This window comes from Ranitomeya variabilis, chromosome 1 (genome assembly GCF_051348905.1).
Source record: "Ranitomeya variabilis isolate aRanVar5 chromosome 1, aRanVar5.hap1, whole genome shotgun sequence".
Classification (NCBI taxonomy): domain Eukaryota; kingdom Metazoa; phylum Chordata; class Amphibia; order Anura; family Dendrobatidae; genus Ranitomeya; species Ranitomeya variabilis.
The window spans coordinates 853,164,278-853,178,181 of NC_135232.1; the positions used below are offsets into that span (position 1 = coordinate 853,164,278).

At 43.5% G+C, this 13,904-nt stretch overlaps 1 protein-coding gene across 2 annotated transcripts in view; it reads right to left on the reverse strand.

Annotated features, from left to right (window-relative positions):
- ADAMTS3 (ADAM metallopeptidase with thrombospondin type 1 motif 3) overlaps positions 1 to 13,904 on the reverse strand; it is a 314,479-nt gene that overhangs the window by 125,201 nt on the left and 175,374 nt on the right. For both annotated transcript variants that reach the window (XM_077276828.1, XM_077276837.1), the window contains exon 5: positions 2,669 to 2,862. In XM_077276828.1, coding sequence (XP_077132943.1) covers positions 2,669 to 2,862 — 194 coding nt within the window. The remainder of the gene's footprint in view (positions 1 to 2,668; positions 2,863 to 13,904) is intronic.

Genomic DNA, 13,904 nt, shown 5'->3' on the forward strand with positions numbered 1-13,904 from the left:
GGCGTCAGGATTTGGCATTAGGTGAGTATAATGGGTTTTAATTTTTATGTGAATGTGTATGTAATTATTTTACTTTTTTTTTTCAACTGTGAGCACAGGCGCCAGCAGATGAGACTACGTCTCCCATCAGCGGCACCTGCTGTCACTGTTATCAGTGACAGCAGACGTAGCCCGATGGGAGTCGTAGTTTCATCAGCCCATGCCTGCTGACCTGCGGTAAGCTTTTTACCACAGGTCATCGCTGCGAGTCACACTCACAGCTGCAGGATCACGCTGACATCTGACAGTGTTACCCCGCAGCGCTCTGACCGACAGAACTGGCGGTAGCGATACCACGGGTCGCAGTCACAGCTGCGGGGTCACGCTGACTTCTGACAGCATGATCCCACAATGCTCTGATCAACTGTCTTACTGGCAGTTGCATTACAGCCGATAAGAACCATCGCACCGCACAGATGACAGCGTGGGAAACACCACAGGAAGCCGGTAAATAGCAAAACAAAAACTCTGCAAATCTGCAGCAAATCCGCAAACATTTTTATACCTGCATTTTGAAGCAGATTTGAGTGACAAAATTGAAGTTAATGGGTGAAAAAAGCCGCAGAAACGTACAACTGACATGCTGCAGAAAAAAATTCATTGCAAATACTTAAGGAAATTTACTGATCATGTGCACAACACTTCAGAATTGTCATTTTATTAGCTTGCATAAGGATTTCATAGCGTTTTTGGCATATTTCCAAGCAGAAAAAACGCTTCGAAAACACATAAAAAAGGCACTGTGTGCACAAAGTCTAAAATATTAATTATCCAGCAATACCATGAATCTAGGTGCCTTAAGCACAGGGTAAAAAATGACGGATTAGTTCACATTGGCTTAGTAGGCTATTTGATCATTGATTTTCTTCACCAGATAACTTCTTTTTTTAAGCAATGCAAAACATTAGTTTGGAATGAAAATTTGATATCAAAGCATGTACTATACTATAGATATTATATTTTCCTTTGTAAGTATGCAATTCACACAAAATATTTCAAACTAATATCAAACTTTTCAGCAGCCTAATTATTTACATGGTTTAGATCACTTCATGTCTAGCCAGAATTGCTGCATGCCACTTTGCAGAATAATTTACCGGTACTTCCGATTAATATTTGCCTCCATTTATTTAGTAAATAAATAAATATTTGAGTGACTTAGGGTACCGTCACACAGTGCCATTTTCATCGCTACGGCGGCACGATTCGTGACGTTCTAGCGATATTGTTACGATATCGCTGTGTCTGACACGCTACTGCGATCCGGAACCCCGCTGAGAATCGTACGTCGTAGCAGATCGTTTGAAACTTTCTTTCGTCGTCTAGTGTCCCGCTGTGGCGGCATGATTGCATCGTGTGACACAAGTTGTATACGATGTGCGCATAGTAACCAACGGCTTCTACATCGCAAATACGTCATGAAATTATCGCTCCAGCGCCGTGTATTGCAACGTGTGACCGCAGTCTACGACGCTGGAGCGATAATCATACGACGCTGCAACGTCACGAATCGTGCCGTTTTAGCGATGAAAATGGCACTGTGTGACTGTACCTTTACTTTAAATCATCCTAAAATAGCAGAGAGTGAATGTCTACAAATATACAGATAAAGCACTTCCTTTTGCATGACAGATATAGATACAGTTTGGGAGACATATTGCGACACAACTAATTCTAAATTCTAGAAAACCAAAAATATAAAAAAGAAAATAAAAGGGATTTTCCACAGTTAGAAAAGTGGACCCAAAGCAAATAGTAGTTAAAAAAACAAATAGTACTCACTCTCCACTGCACAGGTGTCTATGTTTTAGCTGCATTGATGACTTCACAACTACAGCGTGCACCACCACTGCAGGAAGTCACTGAGTTTAGCGCTCTGTTGTTGTTGACGGCATGACCAGTGCAAGCGGTGCTGCACTCTGTAGTTATGACATCAGCGCTGCAGCCAAAACACACATACCGGAGCAGTGGTGGGATCCGGCGCCAGACAAATGGAGAGTGAGCTATCCAAATGTCTACAGAACCTTTAATGATTATTAATATGACTTGATTTTCAGAGTTTTTACCTGGTGACAGGGATTACTATGGCAAATTCCAATTAGACTAGGGTCACACGGCAGTTTTTCTCCCATCTGAGACAATCAATCCGATAATGCTAATTACACTCTGATCAGAGTTTGATCTGATTTTTTTTTGATGAGGAAAATAAAAAAAAAGTTTCTCCACCTTCTCTATTCAGTCTGTCCATGAAAGTTGGATGTCACCCATGTGCAGTACCATAGACTTAAATGGACGAGTGCGTTCTGATAATTGGAGGCAAATTGTGCATGCTGCGATTTTTTTCCTGGAATCACCTGGTCCAAAGACAAAATTGGACATGTGCACGACCTCACTGAATAACATATGCACAGCCTCATTGAATAACATGGGGGTGAGTGCTATCAATCAAAACAATGGCTAACATTCATCCAATTTTTATGGTCCTGTTGTACGAACCCTACGAAATATTAATTTTGGGTATTACAAGACAAATCCTGAACTGATGGTCTGACTAGTTCTGCAGCACTGATTGTCTGTCTGTGTTCGGCTGGATTTCAACTTCAACTGATGAGAAAAATGTCATACTCACAATGTTCATGAGCGTAAGGAGGTAGTTCTGTACATGTTCTTTACCGTGGAACCTGACTACAGAGTCATCCACTCCTAGCAGCACTTCAATATTGTAGTCATTGTCTGTTGTGTGCCTACGACGTCGCAGGGTCTCGTTCACTTGTCTTTCAACACTGCTATAGACACTGTCCAAATCATCAAGGCCAGAAAAGTCTGCAAAACATATAAGTAATGATAAAAAAAAGTCAGCAAAAATAGCATAACTACATAAGACTACTTATTTTTTAGTCTAGGTTCACACTATAGTCAATGGCCCTATTACCCACTCCTTGCTTGAAAAATTCAGTTTATGCACTCTCTGTAGATCCTACCAACAATTGTTATAATAGGGTCCCAGTTCATATTAGCCTCACGAACCCCCCAATATGAAGGGCCACATTTTAATCTTTTTTTTACTATGAGGACATCCTCTATATATTTCGTGAGGTCCTCTATATTTAAAATAATTTCTGACAACCTGTTTTTAATATTCTGCTAAATGTAGGAATTGTTTTGAAAAACTTCTCAAAATAAAAATACCATAGCTGTCATAAAATGTGAGTAATAGTATAACATAGTGGCATTGCCCAGAATCTGCCATTTTTAGTATAATAAAAGTTCTAAAAAGTGAACAACTTTATTGAGATAACAATAAAACATGGTATAAAAACAAAAAAAGACAGGGAAATGACAGTGGTGAACCAATTGATGGAACAACGGTAAACAGACAGGTAAAGAGAACCACAGACCAAATAAGTAATTGTAACCATCTAAGACTGCTCAAAAGTGCATTGTGCTAAAAGGTATGCCAGTGTAGGTAGTTTATATGAGAAGTATATCCAAAGGTAAATCTACACTGGGAGCACAGAAAAGATCCCTAGAGGGTACAGAGCAAAGACCGTGAAGGTAAAAATCATATACTCCTGAGGGATTACCTGAAGGACCGTGGTGCCACCCACCCCAACGCACGTTTCGGCATAGTGCCTTCTTCCGGGGGTAACTTTTTAGTACTTTGGTTTTTGCTGGTGCTTTTCTTGATATGATTTTCATTTTCTTTGCACTTAACCTTCCCCATACATCCTTGCACCCCTATATGCTGATCCTTTGATTAGCGGTACAATTTGTGGGTGTTGGCTTGGTATATAGGTTTAATTTTTAGTATAATGCAAAAGCTTTGGAGCTCAGGAGGCATCAGATCTCGGACTCCTTGACTATCCCGATTCATGGTGAAGTGACTCGGTGTCACACACCTTCTTTACTATGCGTTCAAAATACTAACATAGTAACTGTAACAAAAACCAAGACGTACCCAAATACCACAGCTTTAGAAGAGCAGTGTTATAGCACATAGGTGGCAAATTCACACACAGGCTCATGTCCTAAAAATTGTTTAACACTGGTTGGAGGATTGGAGGCGGTGTCCCGGCGGAGCATCCCATGGGAACGGACTATAAATAAGTGGTACTCATCTCTTTAAATAGAACACTCATTCTGCTGTTTCCGTGTCAGAGGCATGTTGAGTTTGGCTTAGAAATGTATAGGAGAGAGGTGGATACACAAAACCACAAATATGTATGCGCCACGTGACAAGCAGATTTTCATCAAACTGTATTGATATTTCAATAAAAGCTAATACAAGAGTCTCTGGCATCAATGCACTTAAAAAGTCATCTAATCTCATCAATCCCAGTTTCCACAATGAGGCAATATTATATATATATAAAACTCTATGAAGTTTATCATTATTGTACAAGCAAATGTAAAAATAGCACTTCTACTATATGGTTGTAGAACCTATAAACACACTTCAAAGCGAGTACACACATCTATGCTAAATGTATTGGTATTTGGCAGTTTCTCCATACATACTTTGGTCAGTAGTCATTCCTGAGATGTTAGATGTAAATGTGCTACTGTTCCAGCAGGTTATTTTACCCCACTGACATTGTGACTTTATAAACCCAATTACTGACATGTAAAGCACTGACATGCTAGGGATACGTGAGACACCTATTTATCTGACCTATGGCCGGGAGCATGTACGACCATGCTGTTTTAGTACAAGCGCCATGTGTGTTGCATTATGTCAAAAATGTCCTGTTGTTTTACAGGTATCCAACTACTCTGTTAGCTCAACAAACAATTAAATCCATGACTGTAATGGCCAAAAATGTGTACGGAATAATCAGAGGATGATATATTTAACTGTTCAGTCATCAACCTATTAAAACTAATGTGTATATAATGGCCACCTGATGCATGCTGCCCAATCTGTAGGCAGCAAATATCAAGCACTCGCTTTCTGAATACAGCCAGGTATGTTTGACGTTTCCAAGAAAAACATACTTTAACCCCTTTACCCCCAAGGGTGGTTTGCACGTTAAAGACCAGGCCAATTTTTACAATTCTGATCACTGTCCCTTTATGAGGTTATAACTCTGGAACGCTTCAACGGATCCCGGTGATTCTAACACTGTTTTCTCGGGACATATTGTACTTCATGATAGTGGTAAAATTTCTTTGATAATACCTGTGTTTATTTGTGAAAAAAACGGAAATTTGGCAAAAATTTTGAAAATTTCGCAATTTTCCAACTTTGAATTTTTATGCAATTAAATCACAGAGATATGTCACACAAAATACTTAATAAGTAACATTTCCCACATGTCTACTTTACATCAGCACAATTTTGGAACCACATTTTTTTTTGTTAGGGAGTTATAAGGGTTAAAAGTTGACCAGCAATTTCTCATTTTTACAACACCATTTTTTTTTAGGGACCACATCTCATTTGAAGTCATTTTGAGGGGTCTATATGATAGAAAATAACCAAGTGTGACACCATTCTAAAAACTGCACCCCTCAAGGTGCTCAAAACCACATTCAAGAAGTTTATTAACCCTTCAGGTGTTTCACAGGAATTTTTGGAATGTTTAAATAAAAATGAACATTTAACTTTTTTTCACAAAAAAATTATTCAGCTCCAATTTGTTTTATTTTACCAAGGGTAACAGGAGAACATGGACCCCAAAAGTTGTTGTACAATTTGTCCTGAGTACGCCGATACCCCATATGTGGGGGTAAACCACCACTGTTTGGGCGCATGGCAGAGCTCGGAAGAGAAGGAGCGCCATTTGACTTTTCAATGCAAAATTGACTGGAATTGAGATGGGACGCCATGTTGCGTTTGGAGAGCCCCTGATGTGCCTAAACATTGAAACCCCCCCCACAAGTGACACCATTTTGGAAAGTAGACCCCCTAAGGAATTTATCTAGATGTGTGGTGAGCACTTTGACCCATTAAGTGATTCACAGAAGTTTATAATGCAGAGCCGTAAAAATAAAAAATCATATTTTTTCACAAAAATGATCTTTTCGCCCCCCAATTTTTTACTTTCCCAAGGGTAAGAGAAGAAATTGGACCCCAAAAGTTGTTGTCCAATTTGTCTTGAGTACGCTGATCACCAATTTGTGGGGGTAAATCACTGTTTGGGCGCATGGGAGAGCTCGGAAGGGAAGGAGCGCCGTTTGACTTTTCAATGCAAAATTGACGGGAATTGAGATGGGACAATGTTAGGGCTAGCGGAACGCACCGAGTAAATAGAGATGTTTTTATTGATATTGGTGCGTTCGCAGCCCGGGGTCCACCGTGCAGGAGTACCTGCTGCTAGCAAACGGCGGAGGATGCTTCCGACCTTGAGCATCCTTTTGGAAGACGACTGCTCCAGCACCAACAGATGAGGCATCCACCTCCATGATAAATGGCTTATCTACATCGGGGCGATGTAGGATGGGAGCGCTAGCGAAGTGTGACTTTATGGAGATAAAGGCCTTGGAGACCTTCTCAGACCACAATTTGGGATTTGCCCCCTTCTTGGTGAGGGCAACCAAGGGAGCTACCAAAGTTGAGAAGTGCGGAATGAACTGGCGATAATAATTAATGAACCCCATAAAGAGCTGCACCGCTTTAAGAGAATAGGGTTCCTGCCATCCTGCCAGGCCATCACCGCCTGTAGTTTGGCAGGATCCATAGCCAATCCCTTTGCGGAGATGATATAGCCTAGGAAAGGTAAGGACTCCTGCTCGAACATACACTTCTCCAACTTGGCATAGAGGGAGTTTGCCCGTAGGAGGCTGAAGACTTTGCAAACATCTCTCCGGTGGGAGTCAATATCTGGAGAGTAGATGAGAATATCATCCAGATAGACTACGACCGAGGTGGAGAGCATATCCCGGAAGATGTCGTTCACAAAGTCTTGGAAAATGGCTGGGGCATTACAGAGCCCGAAGGGCATCACCAGATATTCATAGTGCCCATCCCTGGTGTTAAAAGCCGTCTTCCATTCGTCCCCCTCACGGATGCGAATCAGGTTGTAAGCACCCCGCAGATCTAGTTTAGTAAACACCCTTGCTCCCCAAAGCCTATCAAAGAGCTCAGATGTCAAGGGCAAAGGATAGTTATTCTTAATGGTGATGGCGTTAAGACCCCTGTAGTCTATGCATGGACGCAGTTCCCCATTCTTCTTCTGCACGAAGAAGAACCCAGCCCCAGCAGGAGACACTGACTTCCTGATGAACCCTCTTGCCAGATTCTCTTGAATGTACTGAGACATTGCCTCCGTCTCCGGGAGAGATAACAGATAAACTCGATCCTGGGGAGGCTCAGCACCAGGCAAGAGATCAATAGGACAGTCATAGGGGAGATGGGGCGGAAGGGTCTCCGCCGCCTTTTTGGAGAACATGTCTGCATAAGACCAATATTGCTTGGGGAGAGAGGATAGATCTGTGGGTACCTCTGTAGTACCAACCTGAATGCACTCCCTCTGACACCTACCCCCACAAGATTCACCCCATCCCAGAATTCTGCCTGAGGACCACTCGATATGAGGAGAGTGGTACTGTAGCCAAGATATCCCCAACAGGACCTCATCAATTCCATCAGGAATGACGAGCAGAGATATAATCTCCTGATGGGATGGTGACATGGACAGAGTAAGAGGGATGGTCTGGTGTGTTATCTGTGAGGGCAGTGTCGACCCATTCACCACTCGTACCGTTACTGGTTGAGCTAGCATAACCAGGGGTATTGCGTGACGTTGGGCGAAGGCAGAAGACATAAAATTGCCCTCCACCCCAGAATCCACGCAGAGCTCTACCGAGTGGGAAGATAAGCCTATAATAATTGTCCCCTTAAAGGACAATTTGGAGGCAAACGTCGCCGTGTCTAGTGTACCTCCACCTACTACCACTAGACGCTGACGTTTCCTCGACCGCTGGAGACATCTGGTGGCAAAATGTCCTGACTGCTGGCAAACATGACAGACCTTGAGTGCACAAGTGGTCTGGGACTTAGATCCCGCTCGTGACACTTCCATGGCCTCATGTGACTCAGGAACCAGGACCAAAGATTCCAGAGGTTTGGCGAAGGTGGGAGCCAGCCGAAACCTCTGCCTACACTGGGCTCGCTCTAACCTCCGCTCATTAAAACGGAGGTCAATTTGAGTAGAGACAGTTATTAACTCCTCCAGTGTAGCAGGAATCTCCCTAGTGGCCAGAGCGTCCTTAACGTGATCAGCCAGGCCCCTCCAAAATATGGGGATAAGGGCTTTATCCGACCACTCCAGCTCAGAGGCTAAAGTACGAAAGCGGACGGCAAAATGGCTGACCAAGGACTCACCCTGAGTAAATGCCAGCAGTTGGAGCGCCGTGTCATGGGTGACTTGAGGTCCTAAAAAGACCTGTTTCAGAGTGCTCAGGAACAGCGGAGCACTCTGCACAACATGATCGCCACGCTCCCACAGCGGCGTAGCCCATTGCAATGCCCTGTCAGACAAGAGAGATACAATAAATCCCACCTTAGCCCGCTCTGTGGGAAAATGTGCAGCCAGGAGCTTGAGGTGAATTGAGCACTGACTCACGAATCCCCTACAAGATTTGCTATCTCCAGAACATTTCTCTGACACCGGGAGGCAAGATAATGTCGGAACAGGGGTGGCAGTGGACAAGGTTGCTGCAGCCACGCTAGCAGCCTGTACAGCAACTGCGGTAACATCCACAGCTGAGGTTGAGCTCTCGAGAGCTGCCAACCTACCCTCCAGCTGCTGGATATACTGCAAGGATTGCTGAATGTCCGCCATTTACTAGCCAGACCCTGGCGCTAGTATTATGTTAGGGCTAGCGGAACGCACCGAGTAAATAGAGATGTTTTTATTGATATTGGTGCGTTTGCAGCCCAGGGTCCACCGTGCAGGAGTACCTGCTGCTAGCAAACGGCGGCACCATATGACGGTATGGACTAACTCAGTTAATTCACCGAGTAGCCGTGAAAGCAAAGCACTGTGCCCTGTTAGACTTCACAGAGGCACAGGCTAACTGCCCAAACAGAGAGCAGTCAGTGGTCACGCATGCACACAAAACTCCTCGCCGGAGGTGCCAGCATTCTAGGGGATTAATTCAGCCAGGTCCCTGAATACATACAAACACAAACTCCTCGTCGGAAGTGCCAGCATTCTAGTGGCTTATTTCAGCCAGGTCCCTGAACACACTTTCACGTGACCACACTGGTGCAAAGCACATAAGAAAGAACAATACTAGCGCATGGCCGTGCAGCCATGCGAGCTTTAAATAGTTGCAGCACGTACAGGACCTTCCTAGAAGGACCAATGAGAGTCTGCCACAGAGCGTGAGCACCTACAGGACCTTCCAGAAGGACCAATGGCCTCGGCCGCAGTATCTGATCATGTGACCCTCGATCTCAACTGGAAGATCTTACTCTGGGCATGCTCAGAACGAAAAAAGCAGGACTTAGTCCCAGAAGCGTCTGCTCGCCGCTGCCTACCACTGACTTCAATGGCAGAAGCAGGAAAAGCAGCAGTAACTCTTTGTACAGAGTCAGACTGAGCGATATGCTGGGACCGATGTCTCCGCTGAGCAGGCTCCACTGCGGCAGGAGAAGAATGGGAGACCGCAGCGGAGATGGCCCGAGATTCCCCCTGTGCAGAGGCGGGAACTCGACCCATAACAGACACCATGTTGCATTTGGAGGGCCACTGATGTGCCTAAACATTGAAACCCCCCACAAGTGACACTATTTTGGAAAGTAGACCCCCTAAGGAACTCATCTAGATGTGTTGTGAGAGCTTTGAACCCCCAAGTGTTTCACTGCATTTTATAACGCAGAGCCGTGAAAATAAAAATTCTTTTTTTTCCACAAAAATTATTTTTTAGCCCCCAGTTTTGTATTTTTCCAAGGGTAACAGTTGAAATTGGACCCCAAACTTTGTTGTCCAATTTGTCCTGAGTACGCTGATACCTCATATGTGGGGGGAACCTCCGTTTGAGCGCATGGCAGAGCTCGGAAGGGAAGGAGCGTCATTTGGAATGCAGACTTAGATGGATTGGTCTGCAGGCGTCACATTGCATTTGCAGAGCCCCTAATGTACCTAAACAGTAGAAATCCCCCACAAATGACCCCATATTGGAAACTAGACCCCCAAGGAACTTATCTAGATGTGTTGTGAGAACTTTGAACCCCCAAGTGTTTCACTACAGTTTATAACGCAGAGCCGTGAAAATAAAAGATCCTTTTTTTTCCACAAAAATTATTTTTTAGCCCCCAGTTTTGTATTTTCCCAAGGGTAACAGGAGAAATTGGACCCCAAAAGTTGTTATCCAATGTGTCCTCAGTACGCTGATACCCCATATGTTGGGGTAAACCCCTGTTTGGCTGCATGGGAGAGCTTGGAAGGGAAGGAGCACTGTTTTACTTTTTCAACGCAGAATTGGCTGGAATTGAGATCGGAAGCCATGTCGCGTTTGGAGAGCCCCTGATGTGCCTAAACAGTAGAAACCCCCCAATTATAACTGAAACCCTAATCCAAACACATCCCTAACCCTAATCCCAACGGTAAACCTAACCACACCCCTAACCCTAATCCCAACCCTATTCCCAACCGAAAATGTAATCCAAACCCTAACCCTAACTTTAGCCCCAACCCTAACTTTAGCCCCAACCCTTACTGTAGCCTTAACCCTAGCCTTAACCCTAGCCCCAACCCTAACCCTAACCCTAGCCCTAACCCTAGCCCTAACCCTAGCCCTAACCCTAACCCTAGCCCTAACCCTAACCCTAGCCCTAACCCTAGCCCTAACCCTAACCCTAGCCCTAACCCTAATGGAAAAATGGAAATAAATACATTTTTTACATTTTTCCCTAACTAAGGGGGTGATGAAGGGGGGTTTGATTTACTTTTATAGTGGGCTTTTTAGCAGATTTTTATGATTGGCAGCCATCACACAATGAAAGACGCTTTTTATTGCAACAAATATTTTTTGCGTTACCACATTTTGAGAGCTATAATTTTTCCACATTTTGGTCCACAGAGTCATGTGAGGTCTTGTTTTTTGCGGGACGAGTTGACGTTTTTATTAGTCACATTTTCGGGCATGTAACATTTTTTGATCGCTTTTTATTCCGATTTTTGTGAGGCAGAATGACCAAAAACCAGCTATTCATTAATTTCTTTTAGGGGAGGTGTTTATGCCATTCTGCGTTTGGTAAAATGGATAAAGCAGTTTTATCCTTCGGGTCAGTATGACTACAGCGATACCTCATTTATATCTTTTTTTATGTTTTGGCGCTTTTATACGATAAAAACTATTTTATATACAAAATAATTATTTTTGCATCACTTTATTCTGAGGACTATACATTTTTTATTTTCCTCTTTGATGACGCTGTATGGTGGCTCTTTTTTGCGGGAAGTTTTCAGCGGTACCATGGTTATTTATATCCGTCTTTTCGATCGCGTGTTATTCCACTTTTTGTTTGGCGGAATGATAATAAAGCGTTGTTTTTTTGCCTCGTTTTTTTTTCTTTTTTTTATGGTGTTCACTGAAGGGGTTAACTAGTGGGACAGTTTTATAGGCCGGGTCGTTACGGACGCGGCGATACTAAATACGTGTACTTTTATTTTATTTTTTTAAATTTAGATAAAGAAATGTATTTATAGGAACAATATATATATAACATTGCCCCAGGGGGGGGGGCATCATGTTATAGTGTAGGATCGCTGATCTGACACTTTGCTGTGCACTGTGTCAGATCGGCGATCTGACGTGCACAGCTCCAGGCTTCCCGGCGCCTGCTCTGAGCAGGCGCTGTGAAGCCACCTCCCTGCAGGACCCGGATGCAGCGGCCACTTTGGATCCAGGCCTGCTGCAAGGAGGAGGAGGTAAGAGACCCTCTGAGCAACGCGATCACATTGCGTTGCTCTGGGGGTCTCAGGGAAGCAAGCAGGGAGCCCCCTCCCTGCGCGATGCTTCCCTATACCGCCGGAACACTGTGATCATGTTTGATCGCAGTGTGCCGGGGGTTAATGTGCCGGGGAGGTCTGTGACCGCTCCTGGCACATAGTGCAGGATGTCAGCTGCGATAGTCAGCTGACACCCGGCCGCGATCGGCCCTTGTCCCCCCGTGAGCGCGGCCGATCGCATATGACGTACTATCCCATCGGTGGTCATATGGGCCCACCCCACCACGACGGGATAGTACGTCTAATGTCAGAAAGGGGTTAATAGCTGCCGGGGATCGAGACTGCACTATAGACTAGTTGGACAGGCTGGTCCTTGGCGGTTTTTCCCTGCCTACTTCCCTGGATGGACAGTCTCTGCCTATAAATGCATGTAAGCAGAGACTTGTTGCTCCATTTCAGCTTGTGGATAGAAACCGCCAGGGAACGGAGACCACACTACAGAATAGTCGGACAGGGGGGTCCACTGTGACTTCTCCCCACCCGCTGCTCTGGAACTAAAGTATGTTTTTCTCTGAAATGCCGCCGTCACACATACCTGGCTGTGTTCAGCATGTATCAGGTCCTCTTTAAGAGACAGTTAGAGATAATTAAAGATAATGTTTGTCTCTCAAGCAAAAACAATTTGAAATTATATTCCGTTTTCGTGCAATTTTCCTTTCTACCATAAAATACAGCTTGCTATGAATAAAAATAGGTCACATAGGATCTAGAAGGGACAAGCGCTGCCATAGACTAATGTACAGAGATTGTCCATTCCCGGGAAGCAGTACAGAATACAGTAAAGGAATTGTTGCTTAGGAACAAGGTGCAAATAATTATAAAATATACATTTAAAGGACTTAAGAAAAGTCTTATGTAGAAAAACAATATTTATGGAATTCATTACCTATGTAATTCAATTTCTGTCTTTTAATTAATTTAATTTTGGGGGGTTAATATTTAACTCTAAAATATATTTATTTATGCAAAAATAGAAACACAAATTGCTGATATGTAAGTTTGCAGTCTAAATGAGAGAGAACCTGGAAGAAAAATCTCCAACAGTGGCCCCAATGAGGAAGCAGATACTGCTATACAGAGATATGACACAGAGGAAAAAGTCCAAGCTATAAGTAGCATTCCTGCCATGTCCAGATTTCTTCAGTCCATACAATGAAATGACAGCCATTTACAAACACATAACATTAATTCTGCCATCCTAAGAGTGGCCAGATTCCAAAATTCATAAAAGCATATTGGCTTTGTTCTAATCTTCTTGCAAGCAAACATATAGGAACAGAAAAGGCTAGAAAGCTGTCACTTTTAGTGGTTTATATTGCATTCTTTAATAAATAATTCTTGTCCTCTCAGTTTATCATTTGGGAGGATCTAATTGACCCGCTTGTTGTATTCTTCCCTGTTCATTTCTAGCCAGAGGCTGCTGGGTATCTAGACATGTAGACAAGGATCAATATTATGATCAATGTAATTAGCTGAAGGTTAATATAACAGTAAAGAAGGTCACAGTCACTGGATTTAAAGGGAATCTGTCAGCAGAAATATCATTACATGGCAGTCCAATTCTCTGCAACTGAGAAATCAGAGTTTTATTGATATGCAAATGAAGATCTGAAGCATCTGTGACTCCAGCTCTATTCCCTGCCCAGCGAGGACTCCTTCTACTTGACTAATGGCCTCTGTATGCTCACAAAGGCGGTGCTATGTGGGGAATAGAGCAGGAATGACAAAGGCTTCACATCTAGAGCCTTATTTGCATACTAATTGAAATGCAGACTTCCCAGTAACAGAGGAACAGACTGACCATGTAAAGGTATTGCTGAACTTGTCTTTGAAAGAGCTACATGTGATTACAAATATTTTGGGGTGTGAAATTCTGCTGATAAATTTCCTTCAAATACTATA